The sequence below is a fragment of the Oncorhynchus mykiss genome, chromosome 5 (genome assembly GCF_057628025.1).
Source record: "Oncorhynchus mykiss isolate SJ-2025 chromosome 5, ASM5762802v1, whole genome shotgun sequence".
NCBI lineage: Eukaryota > Metazoa > Chordata > Actinopteri > Salmoniformes > Salmonidae > Oncorhynchus > Oncorhynchus mykiss.
Genome location: NC_143026.1, coordinates 62,414,094 through 62,439,256, shown reverse-complemented (window position 1 = coordinate 62,439,256; position 25,163 = coordinate 62,414,094). Strand labels below are relative to the sequence as shown.

Sequence of the window (25,163 nt, the reverse complement as noted above, 5' to 3'; positions counted from 1 at the left end):
TATTGTCTAAATACTTCTGGTTATGTAACGTTATCATTTGATAATGCTAGCGAGGCAGGCTAGTTAGTGCAACGCACAGCAACAGTGCCTGGACGGGGAGCTGTATGCAATGTGATCACTGAGGTAACCACATGACCAAATGTTTGTGGACACCTGCTAGTCGAAAATCTCATTCCAAAATCATGGGAATGAATATGGAGTTGCTCCCCCTCTTATAACAGCCTCCACTCTTCTGAGAAGGCTTTCCACTAGATGTTGGATCATTTCTGCGGGGACTTGCTTACATTCAGCCACAAGAGCATTAGTGAGGTCGGGCACTGATGTTGTTCAATTAGGCCTGGCTCGTAGTCGGCGTTCCAATTCATACCAAAGGAGTTAGATGGGGTTGAGGTCAGGGCTGTCCCACACCGATCTCGACAAACCATATCTGTATGGACCTCACTTTGTGCATGGGGGCATTGTCATGCTGAAATAGGAAAGGGCCATCCCCCAAACTGTTGCCACAAAGTTGGAAGCACAGAATCGTCTAGAATCTAAGGGGCCTAGACCAAACCATGAAAATCAGCCCCAGGCCATTATTCCTTTATATTGGAGTTGTCTGGAGATAACTATGCATGTTCATGACATGAGGCTAATAGCATAGCCTCTCTCTCCATTGAATACAGACGGTTGACATCAACAACCCTCGTCGAATTTTTAAGAAAGGATTACAATAATGAGAAGTATCCATCAATCGAAAGTAAGGATAGGCGGGAGCTAGACGCAGCTTTGTGGACGACTCACATTGTTAGCGCGGAGAGACATGTAGTATCTTGTCAGTATATCCATAATATTTGGCTTTTCGCTTTGCGTCGCTCAACTGCCCCCCCTTACAAAAAAATAATGCAGTTTTGAAACTGCAGTAAAAGTGCAATTTATTTTGCCAAGACGCCATACCAGGCCCTATACCACCTAACTTTAACCTGTGAAAATGCATGAAGCCCCGTTTCAACTGGCACTTTGAGCTGACTCAAATGGAATTCTCACATTCAAGCTGGGTTGACGGAAACCCAGGCCAGCTCAGTCCAGTTTCACACCTGGCGCCAGGCCGATTAGAATTCGGAATGGAAACCCAGGCCAGCGCAGTCCAGTTTCACACCTGGCACCAGGTCGATTAGAATTCGGACTGGAAACCCAGGCCAGCGCAGTCCAGTTTCACACCTGGCGCCAGGTCGATTAGAATTCGGACTGGAAACCCGGGCCAGCGCAGTCCAGTTTCACACCTGGCGCCAGGTCGATTAGAATTCGGACTGGTGAGGCCGTTACTATGCAACCACCAAGTTGAGCACTGCTGGATGCTGACGCGTTTAGCTAGCTCTGGGCTTGTTGCTGTTAGCTAGCATATGGACAAGCAGCACTGCAGTAGTCAGACATTACATGCATTACCACCATAGCTGGATCCTTCATTCATTTTTGCACAACACAATAAACATTTATGATAACAGTCAGCCCTCAAATGCTAGCTGCCTAACATTAGCTAGCAAATCAGAGTTGAAACAAGCTAGATAGCTACCATGAGCTACTAGGGATTTTAGCTGGCCAGGTCATATTGAAAGCTAGCTAGCTAACCAAGCAAACCAGACGATAGGTTTGATATAATGTAGCTAGCTAGTGTTCAATACGACTGGTAGCTAGTTAGCTAATAGCCAATGGCAAGCAAGGTAAGAGTTAAGCCGGCTGGCTTGGAGTTTTTATATGGAGTGTGTCGAATTTGATCAACAACAAAAAATACATAACATGGCTGGCACTAGAAGGAGTATGGAGTAACGTTAGTTACAACATGGTGAGGGTGAATTAAATTATTCAACATCTTGCTAGCTAACAGTTACAAATTGGCTACCTAGCAACATGACATTTATAATTTCCAGAGGCAGTGGAAATGCACTTTGAGCACGCCCACCAAGGCCAGCCCAAGGATTGACTTCAAAGTGCCAATGAAACGGGGCTTTAGTTTTAATTTAAGATTAGGCATAAGGTTAGCAGTGTGGTCAATGTTAGGTTCAAAATACTATTTTAAGAAGTTACATTTGTAGAAATAGGCAGGGTTTATGACTCTGGCTGGTAACTCGTGACGACAAGACACGATATAAAGTGGTTTTTTTCTCTGAAAGTTGTCGGGATGTCACGTGTCCTACAATATCAGTATACTCGTAACAACCAAATCATTACGAAACTTATATTCGATCAAATAAGTTACAAGTAACAAATAAGAGATTCATTTTTTTGTCAAAAACCTCTTAAGGTACCGCGCCTTTAAAAAAAAAAATTCACCTAAAATGACATACCCAAAACTAACTGCCTGTAGCTCAGGCCCGGAAGCTCAGGCCCTGATATGCATATTCTTGGTACCATTTGAAAGGAAACACTTTGAAGTTTGTGTAAAGTAAATGTAATTGCTAAAATCTACAGTGCCTTGCGAAAGTATTCGGCCCCCTTGAACTTTGCGACCTTTTGCCACATTTCAGGCTTCAAACATAAAGATATAAAATTGTATTTTTTTGTGAAGAATCAACAACAAGTGGGACACAATCATGAAGTGGAACGACATTTATTGGATATTTTAAACTTTTTTAACAAATCAAAAACTGAAAAACTGGGCGTGCAAAATTATTCAGCCCCCTTAAGTTAATACTTTGTAGCGCCACCTTTTGCTGCGATTACAGCTGTAAGTCGCTTGGGGTATGTCTCTATCAGTTTTGCACATCGAGAGACTGAAATTTTTTCCCATTCCTCCTTGCAAAACAGCTCGAGCTCAGTGAGGTTGGATGGAGAGCATTTGTGAACAGCAGTTTTCAGTTCTTTCCACAGATTCTCGATTGGATTCAGGTCTGGACTTTGACTTGGCCATTCTAACACCTGGATATGTTTATTTTTGAACCATTCCATTGTAGATTTTGCTTTATGTTTTGGATCATTGTCTTGTTGGAAGACAAATCTCCGTCCCAGTCTTAGGTCTTTTGCAGACTCCATCAGGCTTTCTTCCAGAATGGTCCTGTATTTGGCTCCATCCATCTTCCCATCAATTTTAACCATCTTCCCTGTCCCTGCTGAAGAAAAGCAGGCCCAAACCATGATGCTGCCACCACCATGTTTGACAGTGGGGATGGTGTGTTCAGGGTGATGAGCTGTGTTGCTTTTACGCCAAACATAACGTTTTGCATTGTTGCCAAAAAGTTCAATTTTGGTTTCATCTGACCAGAGCACCTTCTTCCACATGTTTGGTGTGTCTCCCAGGTGGCTTGTGGCAAACTTTAAACAACACTTTTTATGGATATCTTTAAGAAATGGCTTTCTTCTTGCCACTCTTCCATAAAGGCCAGATTTGTGCAATATACGACTGATTGTTGTCCTATGGACAGAGTCTTCCACCTGAGCTGTAGATCTCTGCAGTTTATCCAGAGTGATCATGGGCCTCTTGGCTGCATCTCTGATCAGTCTTCTCCTTGTATGAGCTGAAAGTTTAGAGGGACGGCCAGGTCTTGGTAGATTTGCAGTGGTCTGATACTCCTTCCATTTCAATATTATCGCTTGCACAGTGCTCCTTGGGATGTTTAAAGCTTGGGAAATCTTTTTGTATCCAAATCCGGCTTTAAACTTCTTCACAACAGTATCTCGGACCTGCCTGGTGTGTTCCTTGTTCTTCATGATGCTCTCTGCGCTTTTAACGGACCTCTGAGACTATCACAGTGCAGGTGCATTTATACGGAGACTTGATTACACACAGGTGGATTGTATTTATCATCATTAGTCATTTAGGTCAACATTGGATAATTCAGAGATCCTCACTGAACTTCTGGAGAGAGTTTGCTGCACTGAAAGTAAAGGGGCTGAATAATTTTGCACACCCAATTTTTCAGTTTTTGATTTGTTAAAAAAGTTTGAAATATCCAATAAATGTCGTTCCACTTCATGATTGTGTCCCACTTGTTGTTGATTCTTCACAAAAAAATACAGTTTTATATCTTTATGTTTGAAGCCTGAAATGTGGCAAAAGGTCGCAAAGTTCAAGGGGGCCGAATACTTTCGCAAGGCACTGTATATATATATATATTAGCATGGGTATTGAACGATACCAGAGGGTGGATTAAAAAAATCACTAATATAAGAAGTAGACGGTACATGTTTGGTCTTTGGGCTAAATGTTTACATTATGATTTGCCTCTGAACTGTATGTGAACCCCTCTGCAATCTACTGCCACTAACCATTAAAAACTAGGACTTCAACCAGGCTGTCCCTACACTATTTGCTCTCTCTCTCTCTCTCTTAAACTGCTAGCACAAATCCTATGTGAAAATTTGGTTCTTCACAAAAGATCATGAAAACTGGCCCAAATCAGCTCATCATAATTCAGCAGGGAGGTGTGCAACTACCACACATTATACCCATTATACCAGTGTAGAAACTACGTCACCTACATAGATATTACCAAATCCCTTTCAATTCACATTCCTTGCAGAAATAATTATTTGCAAACCTTTTAAAACGTCCAGAAAGACAGTGGTCTTAGAAGGGTATTTGTACTTTAAAAGACATATTTTATATGAGTGGATGAAAGAATTCTGCCAGTGTTTAAATGTCCTAGTTTCATGTTTTTTTCTTTACCTAAAACTCTATATACCAAAGTGAGCCTATGAGGACCTTGGGGATCAGATGTACTATTATACCCATTGATCAAACGTATAACAGACAGACACTGCTCAAAAGGACTTGTTTGTAATATCTACACTCAGTTGCCACTTTATTAGGTTCACCACCCTATTCACAAAAATAAATTGCTCCTACATACACCAAGTCCCGTGGTCTTGGCTTGCTGGACACTTGAGCATGCAGAGAAATATTCAAGTATTCTGTTACTGTTTGTTTGAACTTTAGAAAGTGCAAAATGACAGCACAGTCTGTGATGGTCTTTTGTAACTCAGAAAAGTTACAAAACTGTTTTTTTAAATAATTCCAACACTCAGCTTGTACTGACTGTAATAAACTCCAACTGGACTTGAACAGTCTATCTCCTTTCCCAGTTTCATCAACTGTTTTGAATTCACGCTGTTCCAGATGCATAGGGGGTTGTACCTAATAAAGTGACCACTGAATCTATAGACTTTCCACAATGTGTTCTGGGAATACCCTGGGTATTAAACATTTGGCTGTAAGTGTTGAACAGTTGAATCTATTAACTCAGGAAAAAAGCCTGAAAAGGGAAATACTGATACTTGAAAATACATTTTGGGAGGTTTAATGTACTTTGATGTAGGTTTGATGTACCAACTATAATTATTGTAATTCATGTTATATATATTTCTAAATCCCACATGGTGATCTCATGGAACCTTGCTGTTTTTATGTCTTAGCCATTAGGGGAGGTGTTATTTTTATTCTGCTTTAGGCTAACAGGAAATACAGAAAAAAGGAGGGGAATTCTCAGACTTACAGTAGCTTACAACAAAGTTGACTAGGTGTTTTCGAGGTAAACTTTTGGCTCCAATGGGTCGTGTAAAGCAGAAAGACGATCTTTGGGGTACCCTTTGCTACAGGGTGTGGGAAGGGGACAAAGCACAGAGAGTGAGAGAACAATGTAGTATGCAACTGTGAGGGACAGATTTTGTAATTGAAGCACAACCTTTAGAACTATGGGTTCCAGAAAGCATCTTTAAATGTGTCAACAATGCATACAAATGCCATCCTCTTTTTTTCCAGTCTTCAATGCGAAGCAAGACCAATCAATGTGTGCTTTGCATCATCCAGAGAAAACCGATGATCATGTGACTAACTGGGTTTGTCTTTGTGTAATATAGCAGTAGGCTATGAAAACTCATGTAGTTTCATCCTTCAAGACATTTAGAAGTATGAATTTTTATCAGGGTTATCCTTGTGTTATTGTTTGGGTTGCACATTTTGGGGAATATTCAGAGGTGGAAATTTTCCGTGGGAATTAACGGGCATATATGCAATTTAATATTAATACCATTTATATGTAGATGTTTTTTACAATGAATATATTTACCATATCATATGGAGACAGAAACATAAATATTTTACCTTATCATAAGTAGACAAAATGCAAATGATTAAATCTTTCCAATATAATGTTTTTAAATAAAATTGTTACGAATTGAACTTTAATTAAATAAATTGATTCTTCACATGGGATGATTTCACAGAACATGAAGGAAAAGGAGATATTGAATGATCCCCAATGATTCATCACATCTCCCAAAAACGTTTTCAACATACATCTGTAAAATTATAGTCTAGAAACTAAAGCTTTGGTTGTCTTCCTCTAAGGCTTCCATGTCTTCTCCCTGGACCTCCTCAATGTCCACCTCTTGAACATCAGACTCTGAGGCCTCATCTTTACTGTCACTTTCCAAACTTGTTGAGGATGGCTCATTGTCAGGCTCAAAAAGCCTCAAATTTGCCTGGATGGCCACCAATTTTTCAACTCTTGTATTGGTCAGCCTGTTGCGTGCTTTGGTGTGTGTGTTCCCAAACAAGGACCAGTTGCGCTCTGAGGCGGCTGATGTTGGTGGGATTTGGAGGATGATGGAGGCAACAGCAGAAAGAGCCTCAGATCCACAAAGTCTCTTCCAACAGGGGGCTGATGAAATATGTTTGGAACGACTGCCATATTGCATCTCCATCCCAAAGCCCTTGCTTGGAAGTGTACTTCGTCAGACTACCTAGAACCTTGCGCTCATCCAGGCCAAAGTGGAGAGACACGGTAGTGATGACACTATAGGCTTTGTTGATCTCTGCATCAGACAGGATACTCTTGCCAGCATACTTGTGGTCCAACATGTACGCTGCGGCGTGTATGGGCTTCAGGCAGAAGTCTTCATGCTTTTCGATGTATTTTAGAACTGCAGTTTCCTCTGCTTGGAGCAACAGTGAAGTGGGCAAGGCAGTATAGAGTCTGAACATCAGACAGGATGGCATTGTCTCCCTCAATCTGTGCAATGGCTACTGCTATTGGTTTCAGGAGATTCAGGTTGCTTACCACTCCCAAAATACATCATCCAGGAAGATCCTCTTGATGGGGCTGTCCATGTCAGCAGACTGTGATATGGTCATTTCTTGGAGAGACTCCTTCCCCTCCAGGAGACTGTCAAACATGATGACAACACCTCCCCAACGACTGTTGCTGGGCAGCTTACATGCGGTGTTCTTATTCGTTTCACCTTGCTTGGTGAGGTAGATTGCTGCTATAACTGGATGACCCTTCACATACCTAACCATTTCCTTGGCTCTCTTGTAGAGTGTGTCCATTGTTTTCAGTGCCATGATGTCCTTGAGCAGATTCAATGCATGAGCAGCACAGCCAGTGGGTGTGATGTGAGGGTAAGACTCCTCCACTTTAGACCAAGCAGCCTTCATGTTCGCAGCATTGTCTGTCACCAGTGCAAATACCTTCTGTGGTCCAAGGTCATCGATGGCTGCCTTCAGCTCATCTGCAATGTAGAGACTGGTGTGTCTGTTGTCCCCGGTGTCTGTGCTCTTGTAGAATACTGGTTGAGGGGTGGAGATGATGTAGTTAATTATTCCTTGCCCACGAACACTCGACCACACATCAGAGATGATTGCAATACAGTCTGCTTTCTCTATGATTTGCTTGACCTTCACTTGAATGTTGAACATCCAGCAAATTAGTAGATAAAGCATGTCTGGTTGGAGGGGTGTATGCTGGAAAAAGAACATTCAGAAATCTCTTCCAATACACATTGCCTGTGAGCATCAGAGGTGAACCAGTTGCATACACAGCTCGAGCAAGATATTCATCAGCATGTCTCTGACTACGTTCCTCCATTGAGTCAAAAAACTTCTGATTCCAGGAGGACCATGAGCTGTTGCTATCGATAAGGTGTCTGATTTGACCTTGAATAGAAGTATACAGACTTTTGTCAGAGGTTGCTTGTTGTGACCGCTGAGGGAACTTTATGCACTTGGCCAGATGATTCTGCATCTTTGTTGCATTCTTCACAAATTATTTAGCACAGTATTTGCAAATGTACACAGCTTTTCCTTCTACATTAGCTGCAGTGAAATGTCTCCACACATCAGATAGTGTCTGTGGCATTTTCCTGTAAAGATTAGAAAAACACATGTAACAAAAAGAAAACAAATACAATTCCATGTACAGATAGATAGTTAAGCAGTTAGATTAAACAACTCCTTTGTAAGATAAATGTTTTAAAATGAAACATGTATGGAAACAGGTGAATTAACACTCCTCAGTTAGCAGGCTCAAGCAAGCTAAACCCCACATGGTAGCAAAAACTAACCAGCAGAAATGGTTAACAAGTTAGAAATGATTTAAACACACTTTGCTGTAGGCTACTAGTTACTAGTTAACAAAAAATAATGTATGTCATATACAATATATTCACCCCACCCAGTATTGTAATCAAAAGTTACCAGAAAACATGTAGTCCTTGTGTAGTAGTGTGGGCTCAAAAGCATCTAATTCATGTGAAAGTCAAATAAATGCGTGTCATTTAAAGTCATAAATTCAATTACATTTGAAAATGTTCCTAATTGCAAAAGCATGTAACAGAATGAGGGTATTCCATAACTGTAATTTACATGTAAATAAACATAACCCTGTTTTATGTTTTTAATACTGCAGATAGAATGCTCTGTATGCCAGAGATGGTACCATTCAGCTTGTCTGGGGATGACAAAGAAGGACTTCAACAAAGCCAAAATAGAAAATGATTGGAAGGGGCCTCTTTGCTGTTAAATTAGAGACCTATTAATAAATGATTGTTGTGCCTTGTAACTACTTTAAAATGTGGAGCTGTTGCACTAAAAATGCGAACATTGATTTGGCATACAATTTAAGATTGTAAACATTGTACAACTTTATGCAAACAGTGTCTAACTTCATATAGAACAAATTGCACTTGAAATGAACATTTCTTTAAAGTTATTGCAAATAAATGCACATTTTCATTTTTTTCTGAGACAATCACTGAATTAGATTTGTTCATCTTTAAATGCAATATTTGAGATGTTATGTATTTATATCAAGTCAAAACTTAATGTTTTTTGGCGAATGTCTGTTGAATGTATTTCTATCAAATCAAAACTGTATTTTTTTTTAAAGTATGCCATACATTTATAGAATAAATCATATCTAATTTGAAGATTCTGTGACAAACGGTGAATTAGCTATTGATTTTTACATTTTTTTTAATGGCATTTGGCGAATGTCTGATGATTGTCTGTTAAATGTCCGAATGTGTGAATATAAAACGATATTTACCTCGGTGCAACCTTGCTTATTCATGTTACGTCGAAGTCGATCGATGACACGCCTTCTTAATCACATCCACTCGGAGTTTGTGCTGTAGTACAAATAAACACAACTGCTATTTGACAGTGAAAAAGCGAGGTAAATTATCTAGTATTTTCTGTATTTCTTCCCGCATAATTCTAAACAATTTTATTTTAAACAGTTACGTGTATTGCTTTATCATCTTGTAGACAGGAAGTAATCTGTATTCGCTCTGGCAAACAGTGTTGTATGCTAAGGTTAACGTTAGCTGGCCTTTTAGCTTGCTGTTTAAAAATCTAATAGCTTTTATAATTTATGTAAAAAAAAAAGACCATAATACATAGTAAGCAGCGATCTATTTATTTCAGACTCATATTATGACTTAAAAGTGGCGCGCTGTCAGTGACGGGACTGGGAAACTCAATCTCCCATGTTTCTGTAGTCCCGGAACTGACCCTGTTGTTGATTTTTTTTATTTTTGTTTATTTATTTATTTTTTACATGGATTTTTGAAAGATGTGTTTTTCTCCGTGTTGTCATTTGCGTGGGCATCGTTTTCGTGAAGTTCTCAGCTAATCCGTCTATAACCTCTCCCAAACGGATGCATTTCTCCGGCCAGTTGGTGGCGGCAACAATTTAACGTTACCTTTTGAGTGTAGTTAGCCATAAAACCCAAAGAAGAATTCATCCGCCATTTCACTAGCTTGCAGCCGGCCAGTCTCTCCAAAGTCATACACTAAACCCTATATTTATTCAATACTGCGTAAGTGAAGGTCCACTGCCAAACTTAGGCAATATTTTAATAACTTTGTTGAAGTACTTTACTGACCGCAAATTCATTCAGCAACAAAACAGCGGAAACAGGTTAAGCTGCGAAGATGTCGACCGAGGCCGCTGCTACGGAGAAACCAGGCCAGGGGTAACGTTTCATTAATTTATTCTTTTGTTAGCTAGTTGGCTAACTAAACTTGTTAATTCACTTACCTTCCTGTTCGCTAAGGTTTGGCTACGTGTACATTATGTCTCAAACTGCCTAGTAGCAGCTAGCTTAATGGTTATCTAACTGGCTAATCACCACTAACTAACGTTAGCTAATCAATTGATTCTGCTAACGTTAGCCACAAATGTGCGTGCTTGCACAAAATTAACTAGCTAACTGACCAATTTTTTTTTTTTTTTACGGTGGGGGGGTTATTAACGCAACTTGTAGTGTTGGTCTTTCATGAGCTGAAATAAAATATCCCAGAAATTGTGCATAAAAAAAAAGCTTATTTCTCTCAAATGTTTTGCACAAATGTAACCCTGTTAGTGAGCATTTCTCATTTGCCAAGATAATCCATCCATCTGACAGGTGTGGTATATCAAGAAGCTGATTAAACAGCACCTTGTGCTGGGGACAATAAAATGCCATTCTTAAATGTGCAGTTGTCACACAAAAAATGCCACAGATGTCTCAAGTTTTGGGACCATGCAATTGGCATGCTTACTGCCAATTGTCCACCAGAGCTGTTGCCAGATAATTTAATATTACATTCTCTACCATAAACTGCCTCAAGTCATTTTTAGAGAATTTGGCTGTATGTCCAACCGACCTCACAAACGCAGACCACGTGTAACCACGCCAGCCCAGGACTTCCACATCCGGCTTCTTAACCTGCTGAATCTTCTGAGACCAGCCGCCCTGACAGCTGATGAAACTGGATTTTCACAACTGAAGAATTTCTGTACAAACTGTCAAAACTTCTCAGGGAAGCTTATCTGCGTGCGTGTTGCCCTCACCAGGGTCTTGACCTGATTGCAGTTTGGCCTTGCTGGAGAAGTGTGCTCTTCACAGATGAATCCCGGTATCAACTGTACTGGGAAGATGGCAGACAGCGTGTATGGTGTTGTGTGGGAGAGCAGTTTGCTAATCTCAAAGTTGTGAACAGAGTGCCCCATGGTGGCGCTATGGTATGGGTAGGCATAAGCTACGGACAACAAACACAATTGCATTTTATCGATGGCAATTTGAATGCACAGAGATACCGTGACGAGTTCCAGTTACCTCCAATATCCAGCAAGTTTGCACAGCCATTGAAGAGGGGGACAACATTCCACAGGCCACAATCAACAGCCTGATCAACTCTGAAGATGTCGCACTGAGGTAAATGGTGTTTACACCAGATACTGACTGGTTTTCTGATCACGCCTCTAGCATTCTTTTTAGGGTATCTGTGATCAACATATGCATATCTGTATTCAGTTATATTAAGGCCTAATATATTTCAATTGACTAATTTCCTTATGAAGTGTAACTCAGTAAAAATCGTATGTTTCGTTTAATATTTTTGTTCCGTGTATTTGGTCTTGCGGAGTAGCCAACTAGCTAGTTATTCAAACACGAGATGGGTTGGTTGTTTAGCAACAACTGAGCCGTGCGCAACTATGGGGCAAAACAGACAGGGTTGGTTTAGGTTGTTCACAACATGTAAGCTAAATTTCATCTTCAATATTTACACACACATATATATATATATATGCACATTCAGCACTTCTCTCAAATACATTATTGACATGAAATTAGTCACCTCAAAATAAGACATAGTATCAATGACAAGAAACTAGCTTGTTTCATCTTGTTATTCTTTCTTTCTAGTGATCTGGCCATTCAGAATCATAGCAACACACAGACTTCTGCTCCATGCACATAGTTTTTGTCAGCTAACCCATCTATGGAATATATTGCATATCTGGTGAAGGGGTGACTAAACTCCTCCAGAATTTAGGATGGAGCTGAGCGGTGACTAGTGTGGGCAGACTGGAGCTTCGACATCACATACAATGAAAGGTTTTATCAATCTTCTGATTAGCACCCAAAGAAAAGCCCGCAACTACAACGTGTAATTTATGGCTATTATGGCTTTGGTTGCTGAAATTAGTAGTTTTTGATAAGCTCCAATGTCACAAATTGTAGTTCAGTACACCCACACTAGTCCCTGCTCCACTCCATTGTAAATCTTGGAGTTGAATTTAATTGGCTAGGGCGAAAGGGAAGCTAAGCTCTTTTCAGACAGCCAGCGGAATATTGCAGAGTTCCCCGCCGAGTACACTACTTACCCCTCTAGTAAAAGCGGCTAGTGCCTTCAAACACAAGGGTGACAGCTGCCAGTGACCATAGCAGCTAAATACATATTAGCGTGTGAAAAATGTGTGCTTTGACACCATAAGCATGCATTTAAAATGAATTTGCATTCAACAGAAATTATTAATAAAAAAAAAAATAGCTAGCTCGAGTGGGCAAGCTGTTGGACATATACACTGACGTTTAACCACGCAGGCTGTTTTTCTACTGTGACTGGTCAACAACTGCATCGCTTGGAAAAAATAGAGCAGAATCCTATTTTCTCCGCCTCTGCTGAGCGGCTTCCACGAGCACCGCCGGCTGCTCCACCTGGATAGAATTTCGCCCTCCGTCTAGGCTTCATTGAAAATGATTGAGCCACCCCGTTTGCCGCGTGCTGTCTGTCAGCGCCTTTACTTAGCCAGCTTGTATGGGAGTTGTAGCCAAGTCGTGACTCCTTAGCTAGCTAGAGCAACTAGTTAGACCAGGCCAGAAATACTCAGACAGGCTCTTGAAGTTGGCCTAAGAATAACCAATAAAACACGAATGAAGAGTTTGCATTTAGCTAGCTAATAAATTACAGCTACATCTCTAGACATCAATACAAAGTGTAGCTAGCCATTTTTTTGGTAATTGGACGTTTCAACTCTTGTTCACCATCAGACCGACTCCATCAATCAATAGCTACAGATTGTAACACCAGATGTGATTTTAAATAAAAAATATTTGGACCATTATACTGGTAGCTACAGGTGTGGCTAAACAAAACGTCACCAGAGATTTAACTAAGTATCATCCATACCAGCTATCTTCATCGATTCGTGGAGACGGGTCTCATAAAATGACCAGGGGGTCTGTTTAGAAAATGCTGCGCTATTAAAATACATTTTTTGGGTCATTTAAGTCATCCAAAAATGTCTACTCCGCCATCTTGTCTATTTCAAGTCTTCTCTCATTGATCGAGAGATTAGATAAATACATGGAAACTGGAGACTTTTACATCACTGGTTAGAGGACAGTCGGCTACATTTTGGAATGTTGCGTTTTGGTACTGGGTCACCAAAACAAAGAGAAAAGCAACATTTGTCATCAATGTTCCCTCAAATTTTCTGGGGCACTGAGGGCATTTTAGGTCTTGTGAGAGGAAACTAGAACGTTGTGAGAACTTTATGGAACTTCAGGTGCACGTTTACTGTGAGGCTGTACCAGTACAGTTGTAGCCACAATGGCCTATTGGCTACTGTCTATTTGAGTATAATATAGGTCTACCAACAAAACCAATGGAGGAAATCCCATAACATTTCCACTTGGAAATAGTTTTTGATGTCTGAGCCTGCAGTAGCCTGTATGTGGCGTTCAATGCAGGCCTACATTGCATGACTTTATTATTATTATTATTATTTAAATATACGTTATGAAGGGCTTGCCATTAAATATTTTTACTTGACTGTAAATTGCATTGTATGATGACAGAAACCACAAAAATGTCATTACCATGCAGAGAACTGGACAATATAGGCTACCCCTCTGCCTATTGGCTTATTTGCATATTCAAGCCTGTCTCAAAATACAACACGGCCCCTTAAATTAAGATACGCTTTTTACCTGAATTTTCTAAAAAGTAGCCTACATGTTTGGTGCTCTTCTAGGAAGCAGTAACTACCCATTGCTGACCTAAACTTATCTGTAACTAGGTTATAACTCGCAAAGAATATCAACAAATGTGCACACGTGAGGCTCTGATCTGAAAAGCGCATTCGTTTGTGGGTAAATGAAAGAGATCCCTGCCAATAGAATTCTTCTTCTTTGCACTCTGGCTCTGCCTACAACAAAGTCAGACTCAATATTGCACCGTTAGATTTGTTTTGGTTGGCATTGAAAAGGGGCTGATTGTGATGTTAATTTGATCAAACTTTTATCTATATAGTGCAAACTCAGTGAAGTTCAGTCTCATCTCTGCGTGGCTTGGCATTTCTTCTGCGCTGCAGGAGGTGCAAGGCTGTGCACTTGCGTAGCTTAGAGGGGACATTGCTTGTCAGTCATTCCTCGATTTATCACGTTGAAATCGATTGCACAAAAGGGGGGAGATGAGGTTACACCTCCGGGTTGGATGTGCGCTGTGTTAAGAAGCAGTGCGGCTTGGTTGGGTTGTGTATTGGAGGACGCATGACTTTCTACCTTCGTCTCTCCCGAGCCCGTACGGGAGTTGTAGCGATGAGACAAGATTAGTAGCTACTAACAATTGGATACAACGAATTTGGGGAGAGAAAAAAAAGTTTCGTTTTTGCAGGTTTTGTTCACCAGCCGAAAATATATTTTTGGTTATGGAAAAGATATTTCACAGCTGTTTCAATGGTACAATGATTCTCTACACTAGTTTTGTTGCAAACCGAAATTAGACAAAATATTAGAATTTTAGAAAGCAGGAAATGGCGGTGTGATTTTCTGCATATTGCACTTTATTAGTTGGTCATATTTTTTTATGTATATCGTGAATCGCTCATAAGTTACACAAAATCAATATGCTTTTTAGGCCATATCGAAGAGTCCAAATTCAAAGGCCACAAGTGATTTTGGAATAACCTACACATGGTTAGTTAAATGAGAACTTACATCTATATTTTGGAATGTTGGTTTTTGGGAGGCTGCCATCACAAAAAAGGGAACAAACACTTACTGTCAACTTCAATTAATCACGACCCGCCATAGGTTATCGACAGTGACAATGGTTGGCTGCTATTTAAGTGATAGTTTGACTGTCAAATCAGTGTGTTGGTGTGTGGCCAGCGACTTTTAGAGGCTTGGGCGGTATACCGTTTATACTGCAAGCCGGAGTATTTTATTTTTAATACATTTGAGTCTTTAGCTACATTTTAAGTAAATATCTCCTGTGAACTTGTGCAATACTTTATGCGATAAAGATTGCGTACTTAATTTCATCAGTCACATTTTTCATTGTGAAGCTTACCGGTCATGTGGTGTTAGTTTACAAACACAACGATGAGAGCAGAACCTTGTGAGTCACTGTGTTGTGCAGCATGCACTCAGTGATCGAGTTACTGTGTGGTATTCACAATTAAATGTTTGCCAGCTAGATATCTTATAACTATTAAGTTAACTGTCTAAACTTGTGCTGAATGCGCTGTAGTTGTACATTTGGTTTGCTAATTTAGTAGCTATCTAGCTAAATGGTTAGCTTCTTCCAAAATCAAGCTTGGCTTTGAAACAGCAGAGAATCCCCTCCTGGATCTAGAGACTTGCCATCTAATATTTGTTTTGTGCGTGTGGCAAACTGTGAGTAGCTTTTTTTATTTTTTTATTTGTAAAAATGGGGTGTCTGTCCTGCAAATAGTTTAGGTCAGAGACTGTATAAAATGTTTCCAATGCACTCGTTAGCATTTAGTTAGCTTTCTCAATGGGCTTTTACATATACTTGTTAGCATTGTTAATCTTCTGTATTAGAGGCTCAGTATTACCAAATATCCCGTGATGGCACATGGTCGGTATGACAATCTGGACACTGCCCCAAGCCTAAGACCCCCCCGAATTATCCGTGCCATTTGAAGGGGGAAAATTATAGCTTTCTAAGTCTTGCAACCCCCAGTGTGTGCGTATGTGTAAAAAAAAGATAAAGATCTCTTTTTAAGCAATTGATCTTGTCATTGTGTTTATAGTAAACTTTTATACTAACTTCACTAATCTGAGGTAAAAAGGATGTGTAATTCCCCCCAATTTGGATGTGGTCAAAACGTCAGCTTGTGTAATGTACTAACGCATACTGTCCGAATCATGGATAGTAAATGACGCAAGCTCAGATTTCATCAATACTTTTCTCATAAGTTTAGCCATTTAGAAATGTAAAAAATGCTCTTATGCACAATTTAGCCAGCAGCATACCCCCCTGCATTCTACTGCTGGCTTGCTTCTGAAGCTAAGCAGGGTTGGTCCTGTACAGTTCCTGGATGGGAGACCGGATGCTGCTGGAAGTGGTGTTGGAGGGCCAGTAGGAGGCACTCTTTCCTCTGGTCTAAAAAAAAAATATCCCAATGCCCCAGGGCAGTGATTGGGGGCACTGCCCTGTGTAGGGTGCCGTCTTTCGGATGGGACATTAAACGGGTGTCCTGACTCTGAGTAGGGGTGATCCCATGGCACTGACCGTAAGAGTAGGGGTGTTAACCCTGGTGTCCTGGCTAAATTCCCAATCTGGCCCTCAAACCATCACGGTCACCTAATAATCCCCAGTTTACAATTGGCTCATTCATCCCCCTCCTCTCCCCTGTAACTATTCCCCAGGTCGTTGCTGCAAATGAGAACTTGTTCTCAGTCAACTTACTTGGTAAAATAACAGATACATTTTTTTTTTTTTAAATAACCGAGCGCTCCCCATAATGACTGCAGCAGCCCATTAATTTGACATCCCTACCATGATCGTGAGTGCGATATCAGGCTCCACTCCAGGTAGCTAGGCTTATCGTTCGGGTAGCTAACAAAAGCGGTCTGATTTTGTTGCAGCCAAGTTAGCTAGTCGGCTAACTAAAGTCTTAATGAGTTCATCTATTCTTATGTATGTATTAGGTAACTATCTAGCTAATGTGTTTTTTCTTTACAAAGGGAAATGAACGGCAAGGCCAAGCATGAACCCAATACCAGGAAGGAGAGGCCCCAGAAGCGTGGAGGTGGTCGCTTTGAGCCCTATGGAAACCCATCAAAGAGATACCGTGTGTTTGTCAGCAACATCCCATACGATGTGAAATGGCAGGCACTCAAAGATCTAATGAAAGAAAAAGGTAAGGTGTTAAGAGTAGTGTTGGATCCGCTGTAGCTATGAAGACCAGTAAGGCTAATGAAGCCTTCCATAACTGGTAATTTGTGTTGAACCACTTCACCATGTTGACTGGAAGGCCTCTGGCCTGTAAAGTTGCAATTATTAGCTATGAGGTTCTTGGTATGTGGACTAGGTGGCAAAACGTCAAATGGGAGCGGCTTTTCCATGTATTGGCCTGTGTTCTGCTAACTCTCCGGGATGTTTCAGATTTCAGAACCGTTCTGTGATTTCTGCCTTTGGCTAGTCATTTTTATAGTGCTGCGAATAGCATTATAAATTTGTGCTCAACTTTGGAGTGCTTGATCTCTTAAGCTACACTTGATTGAACAGTGGGAATCTACCAACTAAAGGGGGCTCTTCTTCAAATGAAGTACAGCGCTTATAGTATATGGGCAATCAATTCCTGTGTTGGGTCTTGAATGGTATATAGCAAATTGTGTTTCTCACAAATGCGGGAAAATAGATAAACATACTTATTACCTTGAGACATAATGAATTGCTCTCAGGTGCTCACGCAACAATTGTTAAAGCGGTTCTTGCTGCTTATGTTCTGCGTGATACTTTTCTTGGAGATTGTCAAATGTAAGAATATTATGTTTGATAAATGGGTCTGTAATTATCTTAATTTGCAGCATGGATCAGTTGTCCTCAACTTATCTTCAATTTGAATCCTGCAACAAAAGCAACTGTGTACTGTTTATCTAACAGTTTAAACAGACGTTTACATGTTTTTGGCAAAGCTATAGATAGATATGTTAGAACGAATGTAGTAAGTAGCACCTGCTTTTAATCACAAAAAAGCATAGGTGTTCTGAGAGGTTACCAATGCTTTTCAGAAACAGAATTTAGTGTTTGGATATAATTGAATGTGGCGTTAAATTGCATTCTCTTTTTTAGGTTTGTTGTTTCCGCAGATCTCCATGTTGTACCGATCACGGATGTGTGTTTGCGATTTCTTGGGGTACAGGTCTACAAAATGAAGCATCTTCTTACGCCTGTTCTTGTTTCAGCTGAGGATTGGTTCATGTCCATTTATGGTGCTGACACATTTGCTGGAATTAGCAATGGTTGTCCCTCTGTTAGTTACAAAGTTGGACACTGTTGTGCCTCCAGGTCCAATGTATGTACAACTTTCCAAAAATGCCATTCCATAGCTGAGTTGGTACAATTTAGTTTTTTGTGTGTATTCATTCAAAGGTGCGGTAGAACCGTTGTATCAGTCAGTGGTTCTAAATACATTTAACAAGGAACATGGATTTTGAAAGGGTGGACTCGTGGTTTCAAAAGGCTTCGCAAACTTTAATTCTGTCAAGTTTATATTTAGAAAAGGGTTCCTCCATGATGACAATCCTTCCGATAACAGGGCTGGTAGCTATTTGACTATTGTTCTTTTCATTCTATTGGTCTTTGTGTTTCGGGACTCGGCAAGGACAGGCTAAGAAGCCATTTTAGAGATCAAGTAAGCTTTTTGTAGATCTGTACCAGAATTGTGCTACTGAGGTGCTTGGGGGGAGGCTCTGGAGTAGCAGGCTGAGCTCATGGTCACCAACCGCTTGTGTGTCTGCTCTAAACCCCCATTGTTCTCTCGGCTTCTCTCCCTTGGTGTGTGTCGTCTGGAATCTGATTTGTAGTGGGTGAGGTAACGTACGTGGAACACTTAATGGACGGAGAAGGCAAATCAAGGGTAAGTGCAATAGACAAACCTGTGTTTGTCAGCTTGAGTTACCTTTTCTTTAATTGTGGGGATTTTCAGACATGGAGTTTTGATGAAAGCGTGTCAAGTGGGTGACGCTGAACAGAACATGTTGCAGTCTGGCACTGAATGATGTCATCTCATGGGTTGGCGTCGTATTGGGAATTCAGGTTCCAGTAGTTTGGAAAGTTCATTTTGCTGCAGATTTGTTCATCTGGGACTAAAGTGGGGCCCAGTCCCCAAGAGGTTGTAACATGCAATAGATTTGAGTCCATTGAATTGTTTTTGTGGAACAGATATTTCCTTCAAGAGTCCATTTTGTCTGTGGGACTTCTGCTTTTGATGTGGACAATGTTTTAAGGGTTTAGATTCACCAGACTTCTGCATTTGTTATATTGTCTGGTGACCAGCTTTTAAGCTGTCAACTCAATTTGAAAGAGTAGCTGACTGTTCTAGGCTAAGGCCATACAAGTGAGTAGACTGTGTTTAACCTTGTCATTGAATATGCATGAAGTCATTGTTCTCTACATTGCCACGACTGATTACTAACTCAAATGTTTTTTCTTTTTCAATGATGCTGTTGTGTGGTCTTCAATCAATAAAGGGTTGTGCGTAAGTATTTTCTTCATTCAGTCTTTATTCTTATAGATGTCTCAAAGTTTTAAGTTCCTGATATTCATCATGGTTTTTGTCGCAACAGGATTGTTGAGTTCAGGACTGAGGAGCTGATGAAGAAGGCTGTGGAGAAGGTCAACAAGCACAACCTGAATGGTCGGCCCCTGAAGGTTAAAGAGGTAAGCAATATTTTTTTTAAGCTACTGACACAACACCAGAATAAAATAAATATTATCAATAGGCTTGTATTTCCTGTTTGGTAATGTTGCCAATGTTTTTCTAATCCTATTTCCCCAGGACCCAGATGGTGTGATTGCCCAGAGGGATTCACACAGGGCCCAGGGTGGTGGTGGTGGCCCCCCAGGCGGCCATGGTGGAATGAACATGGGGATGGGGATGGATCACATGAATATGGAGCGGATGAACATGGACTGCATGGGCCCAGGACCGGGCGGCCCACCCATGGTCAACATTCCGCCCAGCCTCATGAACAACTCTAACATCCCCAATGAGATTATTCACGGGCTGCAGGCTGGCAAGATCGGAAGCACGGTCTTCGTAGCTAACGTAAGTCGCAGATTGTAGTCCAGTATGCCAATATACATAGTTTAAAATATCAGATTAAGTCATATATTGCAGTATATGTTATTGCAAGTATTTTAACCTTGTCAATTAGGGATGCACCGGTATTACAATTTTGGCCGATATCGATATCCTATATTTTCCTTGCCAAAAAAAGATACCGATATTTGTGCGCACTGTCACTGTCTGTTTCCGTCTTGTCCAGCTGTTTAACAGTCTCGCGTATACCCTGTTTCTTGTCTGCATAGAAGTAGCGGTCCTTGTACCTAGCATCGCTTGTTCACAGCCTATAGTAGAGTACTTTTCCAAGTTAACCCGACGGTCTGTTGGCATTTTTGTTAAGCAGGTGTTTCAATGCCATGACAGAGGGTATCACGTCTGCTGCAGACGCAGTTGATGAGCTTATTTCTCCAGTCAGTAGTTCGAATGGCGCTAGGAGTGTGTTCATGTTTAAAACATGTTCTCAAATGCCAATGAAGTGGCATTCTTGAGCATGCAATACGGCTTTCCTCAGTACGAAGTCCATGTCAAATTCCACATGCTGTCACGGGGCTGACATCGCTGGTCCAAATGTCAGTCGTGACTCTAATAGCAGTGACGCCCATAGCAAGTAGCTCAGGGATGTGCATTTCAACAATACTGTAACTCCGGTAGGGAAACATCTGAAAAATAGCGCCTACTTGGTACAGCCGGGGCTCGAGGTGTTCGACCAGTCGGAAAAAGCCAACATCTACGACAGAGAACGGTTGATTGTCAAGTCAAGGGCAATGAATTCCATTATCTTGCCGTTAATTGATTTCACCATGGAGTTGTCTTGCAGAAATGTTCTTACTCTTTCAAATGACTGCTCGGCTTGAACTTGTTTAGTTGTTGGAAGTGTGCGCTTAGTCTGTTTCTGCTTTTTTTCTGTGTAGTGCTGTATTTTTCGTGGCGCCATTACGTAATCTACCTACGTTGTATGTATGCACGTCAGCTTTGATATCGGCGTTAAACTAGACATCGGGCTGATGTTGGCATTTTTAGCTAATATCGTCTGATTCCGATATGCTTACCGATATATCGTGCATCCCTATTGTCAATTTAATGTTTCCAGCTGGACTACAAGGTTGGCTGGAAGAAGCTGAAGGAGGTGTTTGGCATGGCAGGAGTGGTGGTGCGTACTGACATCTTGGAGGACAAGGATGGGAATAGCAGGGGCATGGGAACTGTCACCTTTGACATGCCTATTGAAGCTGTCCAAGCCGTCAGCATGTTCAACGGTCAACTACTGTTCAACCGGGTCATGCATGTCAAACTGGTAATCAACATTCTGGAGACTAACATTTGTTAATTTTAGTAAGTGTCAAACTGTACACATTTTAAGCAATGCTTGCATTGGATATTTCAGGATGAGAAGTCCTTACCAAAAGGAGACTTTGCACCACAGGAGAGACCCCCAGCACTACCCCGTAAGTACAATCTGTTACCTCTCCCCCCCCAAAGTAAACTGAAGTCAATGAAAAACAGAAAACTAATCTGTCCAAAATGTTGAGTATCTTCAAGGCTAGCTTCCATAGGATCTTCAATAGAAGGGCTCGTAGTAATTGTTTTTTCTGTCATCCATTGCTTTCCCTCAGGTGGCCTGAGTGGCATTGGGCAGGGACTGGGGCCTGGTGGCCAACCCATTGACGCCACCGCACTGAACAGAGGTGGTGGTGGAGGAATGGGCAACATGGGACCTGGGGGTAAGGGGCTGTCTTTGCGATCCTCCTTCACATTGAACTTTCATTTGACTTCATTCAGTCACTCACCAATTGTTTGGTTTATAGGCATGGATGGCATGGGCTTCGGTGGTGGCATGGGTAGAATGGGAGGTATGTATGTTTTGTGCTGCGTTGAATGACTGCAGTTCATCAAATCATTTGCATCGTGTTTTTTCTAATACATTTGAGTGTTAAAGATTACATTTTGTTCTGATTTTTATTTTTTTCAAGGCATGGATAACTTTGGTGGAGGAATGAATAACATGGAGCGCTATGGACCATCAGGAATGGGACGTATGAATGGTAAGGAAATTTATTTCACTCTGACGTGGAACATTCTCGTTTGGCTGGTCTTCTAATAGTTTCATCTCTTGTGTTGTCAGAGATGGACCGTGGGATTGGTGGTGCTTTTGACCGGGAGTGTGGTCGAAATGAAATGGGCATGTCTCGCAATACTTTTGGAGAGTCCTTTGATAGAGGAATGGGTTAGTACTTTTAAGGATTTGCTCAATTTCTTGCTGATGTGTTGAACACACCTGAAGCTGATTTCTAACAGCACATAAACCTCACTAGTCGTTGTTTTTTATTTTCTATGTTTTCCCTTGACTTACAGGTAGCTCACTGGGCATGGACCGCATGAGCTCTGGCATGGATCGCCTGGGTGGTGGAATGGACCGTCTGGGTGGGATGGAGAGGATGGACCGCGTGTCTGATCTGGACAGGCTGGGGGGCTCTGGCTTTGACCGTATGGGCTCTGGGCTGGACCGGCTAGGTCCCAGTATGGACAGACTTGGTTCTGGCCTGGATCGTATGAGCTCCAGCATGGACCGCCTGGGCCCAGCTGGGTTTGACTGCCTAGGCCCATCCAGTTTAGACCGCATGTCCGCCGGCCTGGACTTCACCTCCCCCATGGGCATGGCGGACCGCATGAACACCGGCATGGAGAGGATGGGAACCAACTTTGACCGCATGGGGTCTGCTGGCATGGACCGCTTCCCGACCACCGGGCTGGACCGCATGGGCTCCACCATGGACCACATGGGCGCTGCAAGTGTTGGAGGCCAGTATGACCGGCCTGCTGAGATGGAACGTGGGGGCTTTGGAGGAAATGGCTTTGGAGGTCCTGGGGCCAATGCCAGGAAGGGCTGTCAGATCTTTGTCCGGAATGTAAGTGTCTCTAGAGAAATAAGTGTCCCCATTGTTGTGGTTAAAGCGTATTCAGCATATTGAACTAGTATTCAACAGTCAACATTGTAAACTTCAACTGATCTGATTTGACTCTTCTCTTGTAGCTGCCATATGACTTCACCTGGAAGGTGCTGAAGGATACTTTCAATACATGCGGTAAGAACATAATCTAAACTTTTCTCCTCAATTTTGTGGTATCCAATTGTCTCATCGCTGCAACTCCTGTATGGACTCGGCGAGGCTAAGGTCGAGAGCCGTGCGTCTTCCGAAACCCAACCAAGCGGCACTGGTTCTTGAGACAATGCCCACTTAACCCGGAAGCCAACCACACCAATTGTGCGTCTCCCGGTCACGACTGGCTTTGACCGATCCTGGACTCTAACCCAGAATCTCTTGTGGCACAGCTAGCACTGCGATGCAGTGCCTTAGACCACTGCGCCACTCAGGAGGCCTTTTTACTATTTTCTACATTGTACAATAATAGTGAAGACATGTAGTAACCAAGTGTTAAGTCAATATATTTTAGAATCTTCAAAGTAGCCACCCTTTGTACACTCTTGGCATTGTCATTCCAGGTGAAGCTGGTTGAGACAACACGGTAGAAACACGTGGCAGCAGCACATGGTAGCATTACAAAACATTATTGGTACAAAGTAGAGACAACCATACATCACTCAAAGCAGCCACAACTGTCAGTAACAGTGTCCATGATTGAGATAAAATGGTCAAGTTTAAGTTGGACTGCGGAGTGAAGGAAAAGCCGCCAACAAGTGCTCAGCATACGTGGAAACTCCTTTAAGACTGTTGGAAAAGCATTTCAGGTGATGCTGTTTGAGAGTGCCAAGCATGTGCAAAGCTGTCAAGGCAAAGGGTGGCTACTTTGAAGAATCTAAAATATATTTTGATTTGCCACTTTTTGGGTTACTACTTGATTCCATGTGTTTTCATAGATTTGATGTATTCTATTCTACAATGTAGAAAAGAGTCAAAAAAATAAGACCTTGAATGAGTTGGTGTCAATTTGACTGGTACTGTCCGTAAGGACTTTCTTGCCCCCAAGAGACCAGTGCTGTAGTGAAGTCACTAAACATCTTTAGTCCCTAGTGTTAGTCCTTTAAACTAGAGTCAGAAGTCCCTAAAAGCTGTGGTCCAACCATTTTTAAAAAAAATCTGAATTGTTACTTTAAGGGTAACTAGATATTACAGCTCTTGCAACATTTGCTCTTGTAGTTAGTATGTTAAATATGCAACCAAGAGATTTTCTGACGCATTCCCCTCTGGTTGAGTTCTAGAGTCAAGTCTCTTGCGATGTTGAAGTAATTGTCTTAAATGTAATTTAACAGAATTGAAAAACATGTAAATGGAATGTTTTAAGTTAATAACCCCGCAACATTTCACAATTACACCATGGTGAGTCTGACCCAAGATTCAATTGGAACTTCAGCCAAATGATTTTAACCGATATGTGATTTCTTCTGCAGGTATCGTCCAATATGCTGACATCAAGACGGAGAATGGCAAGTCCAAGGGCTGTGGCGTGGTTCGCTTCGACAACCCGGAGACTGCCGAGAGAGCCTGTCACACCATGAATGGCTACAGGCTGAATGGAAGAGAGATTGACGTCAGAATTGACAGAAATGCCTAATTGTCCCAGATTGTCATTTTGACCCTGATATTTGCATATTTCTTGGTTTGTTGGACATTTGTAACAGTGCAAATGTGTACTTTTAGTTATTGCTCATCTGTGCATTTTTCTTTTTAGTAACCAAATTGTATTTCTTCATTTTACTTAAAGCTTCACTTCATTGCCTTTTTGTTCTATGAGGTGTTTTGATAATAAATAACATTGGAATTTTGTTTTCCATCTCTTCCTTGCCACTCAAATGTACTATTGTAGCTTGGAATCTCACTGGATTAGAGGTTTGTTTCACTATTCTAGTTAGTCAACATGTGTACTGTATGTATGAAATGAAACGCTGGTATTTAAACCTATTTCAAGACTGCCACTGGGTGATAAACAAGCATGTCACCATAGAGGTTTTTGCCAGTGGTATTAGTAAGGTAGTTGAAACATTTGGGGACCTCAGACAGGGTAACCGGGGGAAAA

The 25,163-nt window shown here is 41.4% G+C and overlaps 1 protein-coding gene and 3 long non-coding RNA genes across 4 annotated transcripts; 2 read left to right on the top strand and 2 right to left on the bottom strand.

The window, feature by feature from the left end:
• Nucleotides 1-6,142: 6,142 nt before the first annotated feature.
• LOC149983541 (uncharacterized) lies at nucleotides 6,143-9,412 on the bottom strand. The gene is made up of 2 exons (XR_016496204.1): nucleotides 9,300-9,412; nucleotides 6,143-8,115 (listed from the first exon to the last, which is right to left on the bottom strand). It is a non-coding gene; the product is annotated as an uncharacterized LOC149983541 (long non-coding RNA).
• Nucleotides 9,315-17,035, top strand: LOC149983540 (uncharacterized). Its single transcript, XR_016496203.1, has 3 exons — nucleotides 9,315-9,428; nucleotides 11,331-11,454; nucleotides 17,023-17,035. It is a non-coding gene; the product is annotated as an uncharacterized LOC149983540 (long non-coding RNA).
• On the bottom strand, nucleotides 14,119-17,076 carry LOC149983539 (uncharacterized). Its single transcript, XR_016496202.1, has 2 exons — nucleotides 14,713-17,076; nucleotides 14,119-14,510 (listed from the first exon to the last, which is right to left on the bottom strand). It is a non-coding gene; the product is annotated as an uncharacterized LOC149983539 (long non-coding RNA).
• Nucleotides 17,077-18,867: 1,791 nt separating this feature from the next.
• LOC110524230 (heterogeneous nuclear ribonucleoprotein M) lies at nucleotides 18,868-24,912 on the top strand. Its single transcript, XM_090235464.1, has 12 exons — nucleotides 18,868-19,541; nucleotides 19,630-19,723; nucleotides 19,842-20,111; nucleotides 21,220-21,423; nucleotides 21,514-21,574; nucleotides 21,743-21,850; nucleotides 21,935-21,979; nucleotides 22,100-22,171; nucleotides 22,252-22,353; nucleotides 22,482-23,035; nucleotides 23,161-23,212; nucleotides 24,538-24,912. The coding sequence occupies exons 1-12, from the start codon at nucleotides 19,438-19,440 to the stop codon at nucleotides 24,699-24,701; spliced, it is 1,830 nt and encodes a 609-aa protein (XP_090091590.1). The 5' UTR covers nucleotides 18,868-19,437; the 3' UTR covers nucleotides 24,702-24,912.
• The last annotated feature ends 251 nt before the right edge of the window (nucleotides 24,913-25,163 follow it).

Excerpts from the sequence above, each read along its gene's own strand:
- LOC110524230 (XM_090235464.1), top strand. The coding sequence starts at position 19,438 with ATGAAGTCATTGTTCTCTACATTGCCACGACTGATTACTAACTCAAAT. Across the intron at positions 19,724-19,841 it reads GGCCCCTGAAGGTTAAAGAG|GACCCAGATGGTGTGATTGC; the intron begins GTAAGCAATATT and ends CTATTTCCCCAG. Across the intron at positions 22,354-22,481 it reads GTCCTTTGATAGAGGAATGG|GTAGCTCACTGGGCATGGAC; the intron begins GTTAGTACTTTT and ends CTTGACTTACAG.